Source organism: Neovison vison, chromosome 4 (genome assembly GCF_020171115.1).
Source record: "Neovison vison isolate M4711 chromosome 4, ASM_NN_V1, whole genome shotgun sequence".
Taxonomy (NCBI): domain Eukaryota; kingdom Metazoa; phylum Chordata; class Mammalia; order Carnivora; family Mustelidae; genus Neogale; species Neogale vison.
Window position 1 is genome coordinate 198,939,355 of NC_058094.1, and position 23,043 is coordinate 198,962,397.

The 23,043-nt window shown below is 33.7% G+C and overlaps 1 protein-coding gene across 1 annotated transcript in view; it reads right to left on the reverse strand.

Annotated features, from left to right (window-relative positions):
* Positions 1-23,043, reverse strand: part of ASZ1 (ankyrin repeat, SAM and basic leucine zipper domain containing 1) — a 58,593-nt gene that overhangs the window by 7,153 nt on the left and 28,397 nt on the right. Inside the window, exons 5-10 of the mRNA XM_044246437.1 lie at positions 8,455-8,566; positions 7,802-7,936; positions 6,516-6,640; positions 5,595-5,670; positions 4,354-4,410; positions 3,336-3,445 (exon numbers count right to left, since the gene is read on the reverse strand). Of these exons, the coding sequence (XP_044102372.1) occupies positions 3,336-3,445; positions 4,354-4,410; positions 5,595-5,670; positions 6,516-6,640; positions 7,802-7,936; positions 8,455-8,566 (615 nt within the window). The remainder of the gene's footprint in view (positions 1-3,335; positions 3,446-4,353; positions 4,411-5,594; positions 5,671-6,515; positions 6,641-7,801; positions 7,937-8,454; positions 8,567-23,043) is intronic.

Below are 23,043 nucleotides of genomic sequence, written 5' to 3' on the forward strand. Positions count from 1 at the left end.
GTCAACAAAATAAGAGGCAAACCACGGAATGGGAGAAGATATTTGCAAAAGACAGTACAAAGGGCTGATCTATAATGATGTATAAAGAATTCTTCAAATTCAACACACACAAAACAGATAATAATGTCAAAAAATGGGCAGAAGACATGAACAGACTTTTCTCCAAAGAAGACTTACAAATGGCTAACAGACATGAAAAAATGTTCATCATCATTAGCCATCACGGAGATTCAAATCAAAACACTGAGATACCACCTTATCCAGTTAGAATGGCCAAAATCAACAAGACAGGAAAAAACAAGTATTGGAGAGGATGTGGAGAAAGGGGAACCCTTTTACACGGTTGGTGGGAATGCAAGTTGGTGCAACCACTTTGGAAAACAGTGTGGAGATTCCTTAAGAAATTAAAAATAGAGCTACCTTATGACCCTGCAACTGCACTATTGAGTATTTACCTCAAAAGTACAGATGTAGTGAAAAGAAAGGCCATCTGCACTCCAATGTTCATAGCAGCAATGGCCACAGTGGCCAAACTGTGGAAAGAACCAAGATGCCCTTCAATAGATGAATGGATAAAGAAGATATGGTCTTTATCTACAATGGAGTATTATGCCTCCATCAGAAAGGATGAATATCCAACTTTTGTATCAACATGGATGGGACTGGAGGAGATTATGTTTAGTCAAAGAAGTCAAGCAAAGAGTTAATTAACATACGGTTTCACTTACTTGTGGAGCGTAAGGAATAATACGGAAGACATTGGCGATAGAGAGAAGTGAGTTGGGGGAAGTCAGAGGGGGAGACAAGCTATGAGAGAATGTAGACTCTGAGAAACAAACTGAGGGTTTTGGAGGGGAGGGAGCTGGGAGGTTGGGTAAGCCTAGTGGTGGCTATTAAGGAGGGCACTCTGCTTGAGTATTTCCTTACAGCACACATTTTCTTCCAGTATTTTTCATATGCATTTATACAACTGGTATTATACCTCATACTCCATTTCATATTTGCCTTTTATACTTATGAGTATTTTTTAAAGTCTTAAAATAATTTGAAGGACAGAACAGAATATATTAATGCAATGTAATTCAACCATTCCCCTGATGTTAAATATTTAGAGTTTCTAATTTTGGAATGTTTATAAATAATAGATGTGAACAATATATTTTTGCATAAATTCTGTATCTTCTTTTTAGAGGAAAAATAGTTTCCTTAATGGACACAGTTATGAGATGTTTTTGATATATTTGAGTAAATGTCAGGTAGGCTCAGAGAAAAGGTCTGGACATAAACTGTTGAAAATGTCAAGATATGGATGAAAGCTTACTATTTCAGTTCAAAATATGTCAAGGTAGTAATGGAATAGTTATTATTTTTAAATTGCATTCTCTAATTCTGTAAACATAGTAATGCTAAATGTAGAAAAAAGTAAATGTACTGTGCATGTGTTCTTGTAACAGACTATTTTAGAAAATTTAACACATAGAAGGAAAGTATTATAAAATAAATCAGTAGCTAGATTGTTGAAGTCACATTACCAGAAGATTATAATCAATCAGTTCAACTTTTCCTGCTGTTAGTTTTCTTATGACTTAATGACTAATTTCTTCTTTAAAGAATGACTTTGAACAAATGGGAAGTAAAACCTTTTTCATAACAGCATGTAAACAAAGTCTGTGATTTAATAACAAGGTCAAATTCCTGGAATATATGTCTGCCAGTTATATTTTTTAAAAATCCAGCAGTTTTAATAAGTGAACCATTCAGGATTCTGCACATTCTTGTCTATTAAATTCCACAAAGTAAATTTGTACAGGCAACTCTGTCATCATATAAATAAGTTACATTAAAAATTTTAATTTCCAATTTAGTTCACATAGAACTTAAAATATTCCTTCACGGAGACAGTAAGATAAAAAAATTAAGAAAAGTAACAGTTTCAAGAAGTTTTAAGTTCTCACAACTGAAATCCTTTAAAATATTTAAAAATGTTGAAATATTTGAGTTATAATATTATTATGAAACAATACTGAGGCATTATTTTGAATAAAGATCATCTTATTATAAGGAAAAAGTTAAGAGAAATAATTCAATCTTGCAATAAGCTTTTGAGAGAAATCTGGATCATCTAAACTATCCCATGGAAAACTTCCCTAAATACTAAAATGTGGACATCTATCATTTATTTTTATATATGTTTATGTTAATTTTAGCTGCAATGTTCATTACGGTTGCAATGTTACTTTTAGGCAGGATACATTAGTACTGATAGTACTGCATCTGTAAGTATATTTTATAAGATAGAACTTGGATAAAACTTATGGGAATTAGGATGAGCGAAAAAAGCAAATCAAAAAAGGATGCATACTGTATGATTCCATTTAGGTAACATTCATGAATAATATCATTATCAAGATGGACAACAAATTATTGGTTGTTAGGGATTGGGGGGGATGGTCTGTCTATAAGGGAGTAGTATGAAGGAGATTTATGGTAGTAAGTATACTGATTGCGGCAGTGGTTACATGAAGATACACATGAGATAAGACTGAATAAAGCTATACAGATACATACAAATGAACACGTATTTAACCGGTGAACTACAAATAAGCTATGTGGATTGTATCACATATGTCAGTTTTCTGGTTTTAGTACTGTACTACAGTTATGCAAGATATTAGTACCGGGCAAGACTGAGTAAAGAATGCATGGGATCTTCCTGAACATCTCTTTGCAATTTCCTGTAATTCTATAATTATTTCACTTAAAAAGTTAAGCAATTTACTGCCCCACAAAATATTAATAAAATAAAATACAATTATTTTTTAAATGGTTCTAGATTATAACATTACTAATAATCAGTGCTTGACATGTTTATAATATTGAAACTGAGCTTTATATATTGACAACATAATTCCTTAGAGTAAGGCTGAAAACACAGCTGAACTACACTGCAAATACTTTCTTATTGCCCTGTGAAAAAATTACTACTCTGAATTTTCAATTTGACACCTGAAATGATTTAAAAAGAATTCGAGCTTTACTATAAAAAGCATGGAATCTCATACAGTTCATTTAACAAAAGGCAATGAAAAAATAAAAGAATGTTTCTAACTGAGTTAACAAGAAGATGCACTGTTTTGCTTTTTGGTAAAATGACTTTATAAAAATTGATGTTATAAAGTACCTCCTACTTCAGAACATAATATATTGTAAAATGAACTGTCCATTTCATTGGGAAAATGACTATCAAGTAAAAGGACTCAGAAACTATGAAAATTAAATGTTTTAGTTCTTTTTTAAGAACAGCTGATTCTAAACAATATTAATGTTCATTTTACCTGATTTCCAACTTTGCCACTTCAGGTAATTCTCCAAATTTTATCTCTTCCACTTCTAGTTCTTTAAGAGCAGCCAGAATTTTTTGCTGATCTCTACTGGTAATTCCATTCTAAGTAAAAATAATTTTAAGGTGCAACAGGACAGTCATACTTGAGTAATTTAATATTCAATATTACTAAAGAAGTTTTCTACTTGATTAATTCACATCTTGAAAAAACAAATAAGAAACAAGTAAGAAACACACTGAAAAATAGTTTACTTTTACTTATGACTGACAAGGTTACATCATTAAAAAGATATCTAGTGACTATAGCCAATTTTTTGCAAAACTGGATTCTAAAAGCAAATTACAAGATATTAAAATTTCCAAAACCACCACAGTAAAATAATTTTTCCTTCAAAGCATTATTCAAAATATTATCAGTGATTAAATAAGGATTAAGTCTTCTTTTGTCTTTACTTTTAGTGCTAGCTAACTAAACTTTCTCTCCTGGATTAAGCTAAGTAGTATGTTTATTTTGACTTGTAATACTGAAGATTTCAAGTTTCCAATGTATTCATGGAGGAAGATGATTACATTTCAGGTATTCTATTAAAGTATCTCTAGTATTCCCCAAGCTTATTTTCAAATTGTTACTTAATAATACTAGATGGCAAAATAATAGGTCTTGATCTTTTTGAGAACCGACAAAAGGCAGTATTTGGAGGACACATATGCATACCTATGTACAAAAAAAGCCACCTCTTATTTCTAAGTAAATTGTTTTATAAAACTATTTCGGATTTAGAAATGAAGCAGCAGTTTTAGTTGAGATGCCATGATTAATCTGAAGAAAAAAGCAAATTCATACTGTAACAGAAGATTTTAAAGACGTTATTCATAATGATATCTAATAAAAAACCTATCAAAAGATAATTTACAGTCTGTACCTCTAGGATTTTTAAAATAGAAAATAAAAACATCCAGAATTCCTAAAATATGAACGAATGTCTGGAGTTTTTGAAACTGACACTAACCTTTGTAAATTCATCTTTCCTCATAGTCAAAAGGTGTCTTAAGGTTATATCTCTTTCCTGTATAATAGAAAAAAATGCAACATTTTGATACAAATACAACATTAGAAGGGGAAGTAGGCAACTGTCCTAAATTAGTCAGTTATATGCTACCCTCCTAAATAACTTTCAGTTCTAAAAGGGAATAGGATATGTAGGTATAGAACTATACTACTGGGTAGACAGTAGAGTGTCATTATATATATAATTACCTAAAAAAGTATAAACATAGCCAGTTTCCCAGAGTCAAAGAAAATCATTATAACATATCTGCTCACATAAGTAGAAAGAGTTTTATAAAATTTGATTGACATTATATTTTATGAATATTTTTGAATTTCTACTTGCATATTAAGTAATCAATAACATTTAGTTTTACTCAGTATTTCTCAAATAGGAAGAAGTTTCAAGGGGCATCTCGGTGGCTCAGTAAGCTAAGCCTCTGCTTTCAGCTCAGGTCATGAACTCAGGGTCCTGGGATCGAGCCCCACATTGGGGCTCAGCAGGGAGCCTGCTTCCCCCTACCTCTGCCTGTCTCTCTGCCTACTTATGATTTCCCTCTGTCAAATGAATAAATAAAATCTTAAAAAAAAAAAGAAGTTTCAAGATTGTAAAACGAAGCCCAGTTCTGAACTACCTAAACAGAGTGTGTATATTCCTAAAGAGAGCTTATCTCAAATAGTGCTTTACTGCTTCATATCAGCTAAATGGCTGATAACTGTCATCTATTCAAACCCCATAATACATACCCAAAGTATCTATAACAATGCTAGGCATATGATCTAATTTAATCTCTATGACAATCCTAAACTAGGTATTATCATCCTTATGAAAAAAGAGATTTAAGTAACATACTTCAGTTAATCATTACAGCAAGAATCTGATACCAGATTTGTTTGACTGAAAATCATGCTTCTAATATTCTATATGGGAAGATCAGAAACTGTAAAAACAAACTAAGGGCTTAAAAGTATAAGGAGGAGTTCTGTAAGGTTTCAGGCAGTGAGTAAAAGCTGTTTATTCCAGCCAGATTCAAATTTATATAAATTTCTAGAATAATAAATTTTCAAATGTTTTAAAGTTTAAAATGGGATCTATTACAAATTATGGAGAAAAGTGTACTTGGCACTTTGATATCAGCATGCTTATGAATTAATATTTAGTTAACAAATAAGCATATCAATGTACCTCACACAAGATCTTACCTTTAATAAATCTGTCATATGTTCAAGCCCAAGACCATGTAAAAATATTTCCAGGTCTCCAAATGCTGTATATGAACTATACATATTTATAGAAATGTTAATTTCAGAACAGACTATAAGTGCACAATCACAGTTGCAAATTTACACACTAGACCTATGTTATATCAAAGAAATTAGGAAGTTTCTTGAGTGAAGATCTAAGTAAACAGAGAAAACAATGACAGTAAAACAGTTGCCTATGTGTATGTTCCTTGCAAGGTCTCTATACATGAAAATCTCTTTAATTGTAGAAAGTAAAGACTTAATAATTTTAAATGTGGGTAAGCAGAGACAATTTTGTGGCCATGTAGTGAAGTGTGTTTAGTAAACAATGTATTTTTAATTTTAGCTTATAAAGTCAGAAATTTGCTAAAAAGAATTAGAAAGCAAGATGCAGTCTAGTTTGAACACTAACAAAAATGTAATCTTAGACTTTTTTAAGAAATAAATTTCATTGTAGGGGCGCCTTGGTGGCTCAGTGTGTTAAGCCTCTGCCTTCAGCTCAGGTCATGATCTTAGGGTCCTGGGATCGAGCCCCACATCTGGCTCTCTGCTCAGCAGGGAACCTGCTTCCCCCTCTCTCTGCCTACTGTCAAATAAATAAATAAAATTTAAAAAAAATTTTAAAAAGAAATAAATTTCATTGTTATTTTATTTAAAGTCAGAAATTATTCTCATTACTGTTAGTACACATACATAAAATTTTTCTAAAAATCTGGAGAAAAAAGCATTTTTAAAATCCAGACATTTCTCAGTGATATGAAAAAATGCTTGCAAAAGTATAAAATATATTTTAAATGTCATCATATTTACTAAAGCTAAAGACATGCACACTTTTTACTTATTTATAGATATTTTATTGGATGGAAACATGTTATTTACCTAAATAAGTGATCATTTTCTTTATCAGAATCTGTTGTCAATAGTTTACAGATAGTCTCTTCTTTAGTTAGCTGTTGAAGCTTTCCCTCCAATGGATTTAAAGTTAAAGAAAGAAAATTGAAGATCTGTAAAAAGTTAACAAGCCATTCAAATACAGTTAACATTATTATATACTATCACCTACACTTAGAATTTAACTTTTTAATAAGTCAGGGTTGTGTCACATAATCAGCCAGAACACAAAATCAGATCTCTTTAAAAAGTAATTTATAACACAAAATAATCTCTGATGTTCATAAATTTAATATGTCAAATTCAGTGTCATCTACCCTAAATTTAATAATGCAGTAAACAAATTAAATTTTCCAAATTTTCAAAGCTTAGAAGAAAAACAATAGATTTCTTTTTGAAGTTTCACATTAGTAATTAGTAATTATGTCAGTAATTAGTAATTACTCTAGAATAATTTTGGAAATGCCGATTTGAGTTAGGAAATGAAAGGCATGTTTATCAGATTGCTTAAAATATAGAGAAAGTTATTTTCCATGCAGTAAAAGTGGCATGGTCTGATTATGTGATGGAACTTATGGAATGTTACATGCTTTCAAACTCAGAAACTCAGGTTTAGAAGCTCTTGAACTATATGTTAGTTTTACATAATTGTACTGTATTATATACTTGCTTATAAATTACAGGCCTTTGGCCAAAAGCTTTGTTTTTCAGACTAAATGTTTGTATCAATTAAGTGATTTAATGTATGGCAAATATTTATTATTGACTTTAATATGTGAATGACACTAAATTATCCACCCAAATATGTTATCACTGTATTATACACTTTGTCACATGTATAGGAGTAAATGTAGCTTAAAGGATTTAATTTTTAAAATGTTTAATATGTATTAATTAAAATAAAAAACATTTTAATTACATGTTCAAATTTTGACATTTTACTAGCTTTCTCAAAACACTAGTTAATTTTTAAAAGTCTGGACCAGTTCGAATTGTTAAATGGTCTATTATAATTTTATTTCTAGGGACAGAATAAGACTTTATTATTTCTTTATGTAGCTTTTAAATTACCACATTGTAAATGCCTCTTATTTAGTAAAAGTGAGTACTCTAGTAAAATAAAGTTTTCATTAACTGTCCAAAGGAAGATTACATATTTAAGCATTTAATAATATCCAGCTACACCATTAGAACAGTTGTAAGTTCTAACAAAATAATACAAAGTTCTGAAATAATAATGTAACATTCCAGAGAAAAATTAATATATAGGATACCTCTAGATGTTTATTTCTTTTTGCAATCTCACTTGGTGTCTTTCCATCTTTGGTTTGTAGCATTTTATTAGCTCCAAGTTCAAGCAACTTCAAAACTACATTTTTATGACCCTGACGTGCTGCCCATGTTAAAGCCTGTAAGTGAGGGAAAAGAAGATGTTTAAAGAGAGGGAGTATATATGAGACAGAAAGGAAAACTTTTCAACAGTATTTATGGCACAATAAAAAAGTGAACATGGCTAATTAACAGAATGATTCAATCTCTTCATTTTACAATATAATGTAAACATATTTCCAAAGTTGTAATTGCAAAGCAGACTGCCAGTGCTCACTGATTTTATAAAACCAAATAATGTAGTCGAGTTGTATTAGAGAATGAAATAATATATCTGCTAATCCCTGAACTGTTTTCTGTAAAAATGAATTCTATGTATACCCCCTAACCCAGGCTTTGCTGTGTGTTACAGCTTCTTCTGTCAAGGGTGAGGACAAAAACAGATCATTCCCTTTTTTTTTTTTTCATTTCAGCAGTTTTCTTCACCAAACAGCAATTATAACCCAGCCCCTCTGTAATTTTTACTTCTTAAAAACTTTTTTGTGGACTACTGATAATGACAAGATATAAAAAGGAACACTGTGCAATCAGTTCTCACAGTATAACCATTCTCATCCTGGGTATTAACTTCTGCTCCATGAGCAACAAGGAGAGCAACAACCTGAGGGTGACCATCTCGGGCAGCATACATGATTGGAGTCATAAGTCTCCTGAAGAGGAGGAAGAAAAGAAACATCTGTGTTAATGCTGCCATTAATAGCTACTCAATTTCATGAATTTTACCATATCCAATACCAAAATATTGTTTTGAAAGCAAAGAAAATGAAAGCTTTTAATAAATCAGATGATTTAAAAATCCAATCTCCCAGCAAATGTAAAACACTTTTAAGTATTGAATGCTTACACAGCACCCTCTAGTGAAGACATGTGTTTAAAAAATCACTAAACAAGCCATAATTCCTAATGCGAGTAAGTTTCATTAATGTACATATTAATATAGAAAACTATCAGAGTACCCACAATGCTTATCCTGGGAATATAGTGATGAATAACACAAATAAGGTCCCTGTCCCCTCAGTACTGTTCATACTTATTAAATGCTTTTATTCATTACATTTAATAAAGATAAAAGTTAAAAATTTTCTCTTATTTCTTGATGTAGTCCATTATGATTCTATTTTAGTTTAAGCCTGAAAGAATTTTACCCTGTCTTGGAGTTTTACTCTAATCAAGAAAGAAATTAGTTTAATAGTTTAGCCAGACTCTCTGAGACTTTTCTGAGAGAGCACAGTGGTTTCCCTCTAGTGTATCATTTTTCAAAATAGATTCAATTCCTATGCTCCTGGAAGTTAGTCAGCTTCTCCCTCTATTCAAAGGATACTTGGAAGATTCTATTAGTTCTATGTGGGCCGAACTTAGTATCTTGGTCTGTTTTAAAGGAGATCTGGGACTTTACGCGCAATCTTCCTAAGTTGCCTCAAATATTTGATTTATATGGAAAGCACTTCACAAAAGAATAACGAATTATTAAATAACTTAAGAATTCTGTTTTAATCTTATTAAGGAAGTTAATCTCGGTAACTCACATTACATACATGACCTGTAAATTTCTCTATAAGGATTGTTAACATAAGGTATATCCTGAATCTGATCACTTTACACTAATGTCTTTAGCACAAAAAGATTCACACACTTCTTTCTCCTATTTCATAGTGTTATTAAAATTTCAATGTTTTATTGGAAATTATATGCTATTGTAGCTGTCGAGCATTGCCTCTTCTATCTTGAATATCTCCTACATAGTGGCTTTAGACAGACAATCTTTACAAAGTAATGAGTCAATTGCCTGGATAACTTAAGAAAACATGGGAAATACATACAATAGAATAAAATTATGGGTCTATGCATTCAAATTCTCCACTAAGTCTAAATTGAACCTCTTGATGCCTTTTCTTCATCCCACCTTCTCTGTAATAGCCCAAATCTTCTCCTTCCAATCTTCCTATTTCACAAAATTACCATTAACCACATAACTCTGGCCTAAGACTAAGCATAATTTATGACTCTTCTCCATGACTCCATTTATGCCTCTTGTATATGGAGTCATACACAAGTCATCAGCTAGTCCTACTGGCTCTACCTTCATAATATGTTCTGAATCTGACCATTTTGCACCATCCTGTTCGTCACTGTAAGCAGTGTAAGACATCATCATCTTTCTCTGACCTATATTATTGCAATAGCCTTGTAATTGCTCTCCATGCTTCTGCTCTTGACCACTCAGAGGTTATTCTCTTTGAAAATGCCAAGTTCTTCCCCTTCCAAGGACTATTCAGGGGCTGTTCCCTCCACCTTTTCCTAGACTTTCATACTGCATACTTCTTCACCTTATTCAGATCCTCAGTAAGAGGAGAAAATCAATAAAATTGACAAACATATAACCAAATTGATCAAGATAAAAAGAAGACACAAATTACCAGTATCAAGACTAAGAGAGGTGACATCAATATAGATTCTCCATAGTTTAAAAGTATAAGGGAATATTATGAACATATTTCTGCCAATAAATGGGAAAACTTAGGTGAAATGGACAAACTTCTCAAAAGATTCAAACTACCAAAACACACTCAATAAAATAAAGAACCTGAATAGTCCTGTATTTGTAAAAAATTAAATTTGTAAATAAAAACCTCCCACGAAGAAAACAGCAGGCCAAGATGGCTTCACTGGTGAATTCCACCAAACAGTTAATGGAAAAAATAATACCAGTTCTACTCAAACTCTTCAAGTAAACTGAAACAGAATCCTTCCCAATTCATTCTATTAGCAAGAATTACTCTAATAACAAAAATTAGAGAAAGACATTGCAAGGAAAGAAAACTATACACCAATAATATTAACTGAGCACAGATGCAGAAATTCTCAACAAATTTTGGCAAATAGAATCCAAAAATACATAAAAAGAATAATACATCATAACCGAGTACAATTATCCTGAGAATGCAAGATTAGTTTTGACATTTGACCAAAAAAAGAAAACCACAAGATTATCTCAATAAATGCAGAACAAGCATTTTACAAAATCCAACATCTAATAAAATTCTTAGCGATGTAAGAGTAGAAGAGAACTTCCTCAACTGGAAAACTTTATAGCTAACATACTTAATGGTGAAAGAGTGAATACTTTCCTCCTAAGATCAGAAACAAGACAAAGATGTCTGCTCTTATCACTTCTATTCAACATTGTATTTCAAGATCTAACCAGTGCAATAAAACAAGAAAAAACAGGCACCTAGGTAGAAAAATAAATAAAATTGTCATTATTCACAGATAGCACTGTATGTCTATGTAGAAAATCTGATGAAATCTACAAAAAAAAGCACTAGAACTAATAAATGAATTAGTAAGGTTTCAAGATACAAGATCTCATGGAATACACACATTAGTTACAATTACTATTTCACCTTGCTGAACTCATGATAAGCCATCACTGAATAGAACTAAAATCAACAAGGCAGAATCATTTCTTTCTAATTTACAAAAGTCTAGTTCATATAATTCAATCCATGTAAAAAACAACTTACATGTAAACACCAATTTAGAACACAGAATCATCAAAATTTGGTAACCTCAGCATTGACTTATTAATTTGGAGAAAAAAAATCATTATGCAGGGCTAGGCAGTTACCTCATTCACTGCTCAAGATCACCTTATAAAGTAGAACTTATTCTCACTTTAGAGATGAGAAAACAGGTTGGGAAATAAATAATTTTTGTTGAAAGATCACTGTTGGTGTGTTATTGAAATAAGATCGTTTATCCCCCCCAATCTCCTGAAAATCACTTTTTATAATCTATCCTGATATACAGACATCTCAAGTACTCTCTTCCTAAATTTTTTATGTATTTGATTATGAAATATGGGATATATTTCATAAACTCACTCCACAAGATGGCAAAATTAGAAACCTAAATAAAGTAAGTTGGCTAAAACATAATCTGAAAGAAGTGACACTCTGGCAGAATATCCAGAGAAGGTGACATGAAAGTGTAAGTGTCCCATTTGTTTGAAATTTATCACTGAAAATTGTAAGTGAAACTTCTGATTTTGTACTGAAATTTGTTCTGAGATTTCACAGAAAATTGAGGTTGTTTGAAATATCAACTTCTCTTGGAATCTTGGAAATCAGCAGAGATGGTAATTTTTGTTCAAATCACATGGACATAAATTGTATCTTAGAGATGCCTACTTCCTCCTAGATAGATAAGCAAAGTACTGGGCCAGCATAGTTTGCTTACTAAGAAGCTTTAGATTACTACTGAAAAATGTGTTACAAAAATGTTGCATTGGTTTCTTCTAAGAAAAGTTGAATTTACTGAATGGAACAGTGAACTCTTGTAATAGTGTCTACATTACCTAGAAGGTTTATTACTTAGCTTCTAAAGAGTTATTAAAGTTATTGATAACATCAGTAATGTTGCATGGACAATTTTGAGAAGGGAGAGAATTCTTCTTCTACTGGTTTTATATCTACAGAAATTTGTAACATCTGTAGTTTTCTGCCTGCTACTGATTAACAAAATCTAAATGAATTATGCAATCTTACAAACTCTTATGAACAATCTTAAGAACTCTTCAGGGAAGTTATAGAACTTCATAATAACTGGTCTACTCAAGTGACATAGTAACAATCTGCTACAGGTAACTTTATTTCAGTATTAATTTCTATTTCCTATGATATACTGTAAAGAGCTCTTCCGATTCTCTCTTTAAATCACTGCAGTTTTGCTCTGTCTGCTCCTTCTAACAAAATTGCTTTGGCAAAGGTCAACATTTATTTGGACACATTTTTCTAGCACTTAAAAGTATGTATTTCAAAGGCTTCTGTCCTCAACACTTTTCCCTTTTCACTATATAAACACCAAGCCTCAATGATCTCACCTACTCACCTATCTTTATTGTCAGCACACTAATGGCTGCTGAATCTGTATCTATAGGCCAGGCTTTGCTCCTGAGCTCCAGATTGTATCTGCCTTTGCCACATGGCTATCCTAACCAAACACATATCCAACACATATCCCAGTCTGAAGTCACCATCTTACCTCCCACACGCAATTCTGTTATAGCTTACCTCTGTGAACAGCATCATAATCCATGCACTGCCCAACCCAGAAACCTGGAATTTATTCATGACTCTTCATTGTGCTTTTGTATCTAAGTCAGCATTCCTGTGAATTTTACCTCCTTCCCATCATTTGTATCTGTCTACTTTGCTCTCTCTCTCCTCCTTTCCTGTGTTTAGGTCCTTGTCATTTCTTACATCGATTACTGTCTCCTTGTTTCTAATATTTTCCTCCACATTTGTGAATCTTGTCAATTTACTGTTTAAAAATTTCAAGGTTACATCTATAATATGATAGGTGTATCTTTCTGCTAAGTGCTCTGTCTGCCATTTTAGCACCTGCAATCCTACTCCATCCTAATAACAGGCTTTGGTCATATCTGCAAGGCATGAATTACAATTTCTCTTTCCTCTGGATGTCCTATATTCAGAGCACTCTGGATGAAATGCCTTTTCATTTTTTTTCGTCAAGAGGCTTACTCATAGTCTACTTCTAAGCCTTCATCTTAAAAGCCAACATTTCCCAGTTTTTTGAAGCCCTACCACATCTTAGATAGCAATCCCTCTTTCCTCTGTTTTCTTAGCATTTTGTGCTTAGTTATATCAGTTCAGCTATCAGGCCAAAATGAATTTGTTCATCTCATCTATTTTTAACTAGACTATAAGTTCTTTTAGGATAATGACCTTAACCTATCTCTATATCCACCCCCAATCCACACAAAAATTAGGATAACCATGTTTCTATGTTTTGTGTCATGCTTACATTTAATACAGGTAGGATGTTTTCTTCACATAGTCCATCATTACATGTGTATTGATTGTATTTTTTTTAATGCATCTATGTCCTTACTCATTTTAGACATATTAGATTTGCCTGAGAGAAATCTGTTGAAATTTCCGGCTATAATTTTACTTTGGTTTATAGCTCCTTGAATTTAATAGATTTTGATTTATGGATTTAGGGGCCATGTAGTCTAGTGTGCACAGGTTTATGCTTGTTGTATTTTCACTGATAATTGCCTTTTATTGTCAGAGTTCTTTATTCTATTTACTGTATTTAATATTACTAATATCTGACGTCAACAATCTTGATTTCCAAGAGTTTGCCTTCACTTGTAAAGGGTTTTTCATATTTCTTTTTCTTCAACTTTTTCTTTGTAAGTAGCATTTAGCCATCTTCTGTTTTTTAAACCAACATCTAAGTTGATAAATTCAGTCCATTCTCATTTAGTGTAATGACTGATAATTTCATTGACAATATTTGTTTTGTTGGTTCAATAAATTGCTATTCACTACATTTTTCCACATTGAAAATCTGATGACTCTGCTTTTCCTTTTTTTAAAAGATTTTATTTATTTATTTGAAAAAGATTGAGTGAGTGAGAGTGTAAGCAGGGGAAGTGGGAGCAGAGATAGAGCAGGGACCCTGATATGGGGCTTGGTCTCAGGACCTTACCCAAGTTGAACGCAGCCACTTAACCAACTGAGCCACCCAGGCATCCCTGCTTTTCTTTCTTTTTTTTTTTTTTAAATGTCATTAAGTATTATCATCTTTCTCTGCTCTTAGCAAAAAACATATGACCCTGCAATAAGTAAGCTAGATAAGACTTATTTCTCCTAATGAGACTATGGTTTCCTCCACCACCATGCCATAATTCTCCCATGATTCTACTCTAATAGGATAAAGTCTTTTGAATATTCTTAAGTTCCTCTTAGGTTGCTCCCAACTCTCTGTAAACTATCATTCTTAGATTTTATTGGCATAATTTAGTACTTATTAAGGTTTTACTTAGTTTGTCTGGTTTCCAGACACCACTCTTTATTTAGCACTCATACTTCATATTCCCAGACAGTCTTGTATTATCCATTACCTACACATATATCAAAGTTCATCTCTCTTCACTGCTTCTGCTTGTTTTCAGCCTGTGTCTTCATGAGGTATCTGTTCTGGTTCTTTTTTGTTTGTTTGTTTGGTTAGTCTTTTCTCAATTATTCTCCTCAGATGGAGCACTTGGGTAATGTACTTTGAGTTCTTGCATATCCTTGAACATTTTATTTCACTCTGTCAGGGGCTGAAAATAAGATTTTCAGGCTACAGGCCTTAATATCTACTTTCATTCCTTTATACCTACAGTTGTGTACAAGAGAAGTCATGCTACTCTGAACTTTTTACTTCCTCTTATTAAAAACTTAACTCTTTCTGCCCAGAAGTTTGAAAAATTTCTTTTTTTTTTTTTTGAGTTTACACATTTTAACCAGAATATATGCCTAGGTGTGTCTTTTCTTTTTTATCAATCCAAACTAAAACTCAAGAACTTTTCCAATATGCAGTCTTTCTTTCAATAAGCAGTCTTCAGAGTTTTCAGCCCAGGAACCATTTCTTTTTTCTAGAATATATTTATTACCAGTCTTGCACTTGCTCCTTTTTCTTTCCTGAATTTTGAATCCAAATATCACATTTTTTTAAAGTTTCAAGAGATCTTTTTTCATGCTACGTTTTGATCTCCTTATGGGATCTTAATTTTTAATTTAGGTATTCACCATTCTCTGTCAGGAACTTTATTGTACTAGGCAAGCAAATACTTTAATGACCAATCCTTTTTCTAGCTGCTGGGAAGTTTTTTCTCTTGCCTCTTCAAAACCAAGATCTAATTGTTGTAATATTCTTCTTAATTTTTTCATCATGATAAGTGTATTCTTTAATCCCCATTACCTACTTAACCTATCTCACCCATCTCCCCTCTGGTAACCATCAGTTTGTTCTCTATAATTAAGAGTCTGTCTCTTGGATCCTCTCTTTCTTATTTTTTCCCTTTGCTCATTTGTTTTTTTCCTAAATTCCATGTGAGTGAAATCATATGGTATTTTTCTTTCTCTGACTTACTTTTCCTTAGCATTATACTCTCTAGCTCTATCCATGTTGTTACAAATGGCAAGATTTCATCTTTTTTATGGCTGAATAATATACCATTGTGTGTGTGTCTGTCTGTATGTGTGTGTATATTATGTATATGTATACACACACATAAACTCTTCCTTATTCATTCATCGATAGATGGACACCTGGGCTGCTTCCATAGTTGGACTATTGTGGGTAATGTATCAATAAACATAGGGGTGCATGTATTCTTTTGAATTAGTGTTTTTGTATCTTTGGGTGTAAATACCCAGTAGTGTAATTACTGGATCATACGGTAGTTCTATTTTTAATTTTTTGAGGAATCTCCATACTGTCTTCCACAGTGGTTGTACCAGTTTTCATTCCCACCAATAGTGCAAGAAGGTTCCTTTTTCTCCATTTCCTTGCCAACATTTGTTGTTTCTTGGGTTTTGATTTTAGTCATTCTGACAGGTGTGAAGTGATATGTTACTCTAGTTTTGATTTGCAGTTCCCTGATGATGAGTAATGCTGAGCATCTTTTCATGTCTACTGGCCATCTTGATGTCTTCTTTGGAGAAATGTCTGTTCATATCTTCTGCCATTTTTTTTTTCAGATTATTTGTTTTTGGGGTGTTGAGTTATAGAAGTTCTTTATATATTTTGGAGACTAACCCTTTAGCAGATATGTCATTTGCACATTTCTCATCCTATACACTTTTTAAATTTAATTTCATTGATTATGTCCTTCACTGTGCAGAAACTTTTTATTTTTATGTAGTCTCAATAGTTTATTTTTGCTATTATTTCCCTTGCCTCAGGAGATATATCCAAAGATACAAATGTAGTGATACGAAGTGGCATGTGTTCCCCAATGTTTATAGCAGCAATGTCCACAACAGCCAAACTATGGAAAGATTCTAGATGTCCATCGACAGATGAAAAGAAGATGTGGTGTATATATATACAATGGAACATTATACAGCCATCAAAATATGAAATGTTGCCATTTGTAATGACATGGATGGAACTAGAGGATATTATGCTAAGTGAAATAAGTCAATCAGAGAAAGACAATTATCGTATGAACTCACTGATATGAGGAATTTGAGAAACAAAACAGAGGATCATAGGCGAAGGGAGGGAAAAATGAAATAAGACAAAACTGAAGAGGGAGATAAACCATAAGAGACTCTAAATCTCAGGAAATTGAGGGTTGCTGGAGTGGAGTGGGGCATGGGGTAACTGGGTGATGGGCATTGGGGAGGGTATGTGCTATGGTGAACTTTGTGAGTTGTGGAAGACTGATGAATCACAGACATGTACCCCTGAAACAAATAATATATGTTAATTAGAAAAAAAAGGAGACATATCTAGAAAAATGTTGGTATGGCCAAAGTCACAGAAATTACTGCCTGGGATTTTTTCTAATTATTATGGTTTCAGGCCTCAAATTTAAGTCTTTAATCCATTTTCAGTTTACTTTTGTGTATGGTGAGAGAAAGTGGTCCAGTTTCATTCCTTTGCATGTAGCTGTCCAGTTTTCCCAACATCATCTGTTGAAGACACTGTCCTTTTCCCACTGGATATTCAGTCCTCCTTTGTTAAAGTATAATTGACCATATAATTAGGGGTTTATTTCTGAGCTTTCTATTCTATTCCATTGATCTTTGTGTTTATTTTTATGTCAGTTCTATGTTGTTTTAATTACTACTACTTTGTAATATAACTTGAAGTCTGGAATTGTGATACCTCCAGTTTTGTTTTTCTTAAGATTGTTTTGGCTATTCAGGGTCTTTTGTGGTTCCATACAAATTTTAGGATTGTCTGTTCTAGTTACATGAAAAATGCTGTTGGTATTTTGATAGGGATTGCATTAAATGTGTAGATTACTTTGGGTAGTATAGACGTTTTTAACAATATTTGATCCGTGAGCATGGAATGTCTTCCCATACATTCATGTTGTCTTGAATTTCTTTCATCAGTGCTTTATACTTTTTAGAGCCACCTCTTCGGTTAAGTTTATTCCTGGATATTTTATTGCTTTTGGCACAACTGTAAATGGGACTGTTTTCTTAATTTCACTTTCTGCTGCTGATTAGTGTATATAGAAATATAAAAGATTTCTGTATTGATTTTCTATCTTGTGACTTTATTAAAGTCATTCATCAGTTCTAAGTTTTTTGGTGCAGTCTTTGGAGTTTTCTGTATACAGTATCATATCATCTGTAAAAAGTGAGAATTTTATTTCTTCCTTACCAATTGGTCATATTCTTTTTTTAAAAAAATTTATTTATTTATTTGACAGAGAGAAATCACAAGTAGGCAGAGAGGCAGGCAGAGAGAAAGGGGAGGCAGCTCCCTGCTGAGCAGAAAGCTCAATGCAGGACTTGATCCCAGGACCCTGAGATCACGACCTGAGCTGAAGGCAGAGGCTTAACCCACTGAGCCATCCAGGCGCCCCCAATTGATTTCTTAATGGCAGAAATCCTTACAGATTTTGAAAATCAAATAAATTTCTTGTGCAGTGGGTCCATAGTTTAGGAGCAGGCTATTCACTCCCTCCAGAAGTACCTGGAACATTCTCCCTGCTTTCTTATCTTCTCCAAATCTCCCAACCTTACCAACAGAGCCAACTCCGCTCACTTGTTTAGCTCCAAATCTTTAGGAATCTGGAAACCTAAGACATTCATGCAGGATCATCTTCACCCCAGATCCATAAATCTTCTAATGTCAAACTTTTATGGGATTAAGTGTTCTCCATTTGGGTGTACCCCTCATGACTTCCCACCATTTTGCAGGGACAGGAACCAAGAGCCTGAGATATCATCAGCATCCAGCTGCCTTAAGGTCTCAGCAGTCTCAATGAGGATCAAAGAAAGGCAAATAGTTTAGAGTTGAAAGAGGAAGAGAATGAGGTCTTGGTGGCAATTTCCCCGATATCCTTGTATCATGTGTATGGGCCTTTGCCAGTCCAACATGTATTCATCCTATATTTTAGGTCACTGAGTTTTACCAATTATATTACTTTCCTGTTAGTATGGTTAGACTTACTTCTGACACTGAGCTTTTTATTCACCATGTTTCCACGGTAAATACATGCTTCCTTGTTTCCTTTTCAGTCTTATTAGACTAATCAAATTCTGTTTGTTCTATCCACCCCTTATCTCCACCCTTAACCCCTTAATCTGAAAGCGTGTAATATCCTTATTTTAGTACCTACTTTTAATTCCTTCTTACCTTCTTCCCAACACTCTTAATCTTACAGTTTAACAAAGACTAAAGTTAATAATGTGGTCTCATCTGAAGAGATAAATTAACTTTTGTTTTGCTTCATTCTCCCCTCAGCCTCTCAAATTCCAAAGCTGTTGGCATGGAAATTTAGTGTAATTTCTCATTTTATTATAAATGATCTTTTCTTTTTTTAAAATTTATTTTTAAATTAACATATAATGTATTATTAGCCCCAGGGGTACAGGTCTGTGAATCACCAGGTTTACACACTTCACAGCACTCACCATAGCACATACCGTCCCCAATGTCCACAACCCAATCACCCTTTACCTACACCCCTCCCCCCAGCAACCTTCAGTTGTTTTGTGTTATGGTTTGTCTCCCTCCCGATCCCATCTGGTTTCATTTATTCTTTTCCTACCCCAAAACCCCGCACGTTGCTTCTCCACTTCTTCATATCAGGGAGATCATATGATAGTTATCTTTCTCCAATTGACTTACTTCACTAAGCATAGCACCCTCTAGTTCCATCCACATCGAAATGATCTTTTCTTTCTTTTTTTTTTTTTTAAGATTTTATTTATTTATTTTTCAGAGAGAGAGGGAGAGAGAGAGAGCACAGGCAGACAGAGAGGCAGGCAGAGGCAGAGGGAGAAGCAGGCTTCCTGACGAGCAAGGAGCCCGATGTGGGACTCGATCCCAGGATGCTGGGATCATGACCTGAGCCGAAGGCAGCTGCTCAACCAACTGAGCCACCCAGGCGTCCCTGATCTTTTCTTTTAAACAGCTAATAGTTATTTAGATTTACCAATGTTTATTAATTTCTTTGTCCAGCATTATTTCTTGCATCATTATTTCTTCTGGCTTTATTTTTCTTTCTGCAGCTATCTTTTTAGATGCTATTTTCATCAGTCAGAAGAATAGTGGTTCCTGGCCAGGAACACTTTTCTATATATAGAAGCATTTTAGTTTACCAAAATGACTGGAGGGAGCTATTGGCATTTAGTGAGTGAGGGCCAAAGACACTAAATAGTCTGAAATACACAGTACAACCTCTCACTCAAAATGTCAACTATGCCTGAACTGAAATAAGTTTTCATATGCACAAAAATGTCTTTATTTTGCTTTCACTCTTGAACGACAGGGATAGCTAAATATAGAATTACAGGTTCATAGTTTATTCTGCAGATCATTTATCTTTTCTGTATATAGTTGTTGTTAAGAAGCCTAATATCAGATGGTTATTTGTGATATGAACTGTAGTGATAAACTGCCTTTTCTACAGGAATCTTCTATGATCTTTGCCTTTATTCTTTTTTAAAAATTTTTTAATTTTTTATTAACATATAATTATTATTAGCCCCAGGCCTACAGGTCTGTGAATCGCCAGGTTTACACACTTCACAGCACTCACCATAGCACATACCCTCCCCAATGTCCATAACCCAGGCACCCTCTCTCATCCCCTTCCCCCAGCAACCCTCAGTTTGTTTTGTGAGATTGAGAGTCTCTTACGCTTTGTCTCCCTCCCGATCCCATCTTGCTTCATTTTTTCCTTCCTTACCTCCGAAACCCCTCACATTGCCTCTCAAATTCTTTATATCAGGGAGATCACATAATTGTCTTTCTCTGATTGATTTATTTCGCTCAGCATAATACCCACTAGTTCCATCCATGTTGTTGCAAATGACAGGAATTCATTTCTTTTGATGACTGCATAAGTATTCCACATCTTCTTTATCCATTCATCTGTTGATGGACATCTGGGTTCCTTCCATAGTTTGGCTATTGTGGACATTGCTGCTATAAACATTCGGGTGCACGTACCCCTTCGGATCACTACATTTGTATCTTCAGGGTAAAATACCCGGTAGTGCAGTTACTGGGTCGTAGGGTGGCTCTATTTTCAAATTTTTGAGGAACCTCCATGCTGTTTTCCAGAGTGTCTGCACCAGCTTGCATTCCCACCAATAGTGTAGGAGGGTTCCCCTTTCTCCACATCCTCTCCAGCATCTGTCATTTCCTGACTTGTTAATTTTAGCCATTCTGACTGGTGTGAGGTGGTATCTCACCCCACCTGTGGTTTTGATTTGTATTTACCTGATGCCGAGTGATGTGGAGCACTTTTTCATGTGTCTGTTGGCCATCTGGATGTCTTCTTTGCAGAAATGTCTGTTCATGTCCTCTGCCCATTTCTTGATTGGATTATTTGTTCTTTGGGTGTTGAGTTTGAAAAGTTCTTTAGAGATTTTAGATACTAGCCCTTTATCTGATATGTCGTTTGCAAATATCTTCTCCCATTCTGTCATTTGTCTTTTGGTTTTGTTAACTGTTTCTTTTGCTGTGCAAAAGCTTTTGATCTTGATGAAGTCCCAGTAGTTCATTTTTGCCCTTGCTTCCCTTGCCTTTGGCAATGTTTCTAGGAAGAAGTTGCTGTGGCTGAGGTCGAAGAGGTTGCTGCCTGTGTTCTCCTCAAGGATTTTGATGGATTCCTGTCTCACATTGAGGTCCTTCATCCATTTTGAGTCTATTTTTGTGTGTGATGTAAGGAAATGGTCCAGTTTCATTTTTCTGCATGTGGCTGTCCAATTTTCCCAACACCATTTGTTGAAGAGAGTGTCTTTTTTCCATTGGACATTCTTTCCTGCTTTGTCGAAGATTAGTTGACCATAGAGTTGACGGTCTATTTCTGGGCTCTCTACTCTGTTCCACTGATGTGTCTGGTTTTGTGCCAGTACCATACTGCCTTGATGATGACAGCTTTGTAACAGAGCTTGAGTCTGGAATTGTGATGCCACCAACTTTGGCCTTCTTTTTCAACATTTTTCTGGCTATTCGAGTTCTTTTTGGTTCTGTGTAAATTTTAGGATTATTTATTCCATTTCTTTGAAAAAAAAGTATGGTATTTTGATATGGATTGCATTAAATGTGTAGATTGCTTTAGGTAGCATAGACATGTTCACAATATTTGTTCTTCCAATCCATGAGCATGGAACATTCTTCCATTTCTTTGTGTCTTCCTCAATTTCTTTCATGAGTACTTTATAGTCTTCTGAGTACAGACTCTGCCTCTTTGGTTAGGTTTATTCCTAGGTATCTTATGGTTTTGGGTGCAGATATAAATGGGATTGACTCCTTAATTTTTCTTTCTTCTGTCTTCTTGTTGGTGTATAGAAATGCAACTGATTTCTGTGCATTGATTTTATATCCTGAGACTTTACTGAATTCCTGTACAAGTTCTAGCAGATTTGAAGTGGAGTATTTTGGGTTTTCCACATAAAGGATCCACATAAAGGATCATATCACCTGCAAAGAGTGATAGTTTGACTTCTTCTTTGACAATCTGGATGTCTTTAATTTCTTTTTGCTGTCTGATTGCTGACTTTGCCTTTATTCTTGATATTCTGAAGTTCATTGTGATGTGTCCATATATTCTAATTTTTAATTAAAAATATGTTATATGTCTTTATCTATTTGTGTATGTGTGTAAATCTTGCTTTCAAAGATCTTTCAATCCTAAGACTTTATGTTTTCAGTTTGAGAACAACCCATTCTGGCTACTATTACTTCAAATATAGTCTCTTTGATTTTCTCCTTCTGGAACTCTAATAAGAGTTAGAACTTTGGTGCAGTTCCCTATGTCTTGTATCTTTCCCTTTGTAACCCTTGGTGTCATATTCTAGGAGATTTCCTTACATTTATCTTCTAGTTCATTAATCAGCAATTCAGCTGAATCCCATCTTCTGTTATTCACATACTTAGTTTTAATATTCAATAAGTTCCTTTTTTTCATAATTCACTATATTTGTTTGATAATGTCTGTTATTTAGTGGAAGCAAACCCCTATTTTATTGTTCAGAAGAATAAAGTCATTTTTAAATTGTTTTTTTTCCCACTTTCTCTAGTTTAAGTTACTCTTGTTGAATTTGTTGTCCCTGTTTTATGATATTTC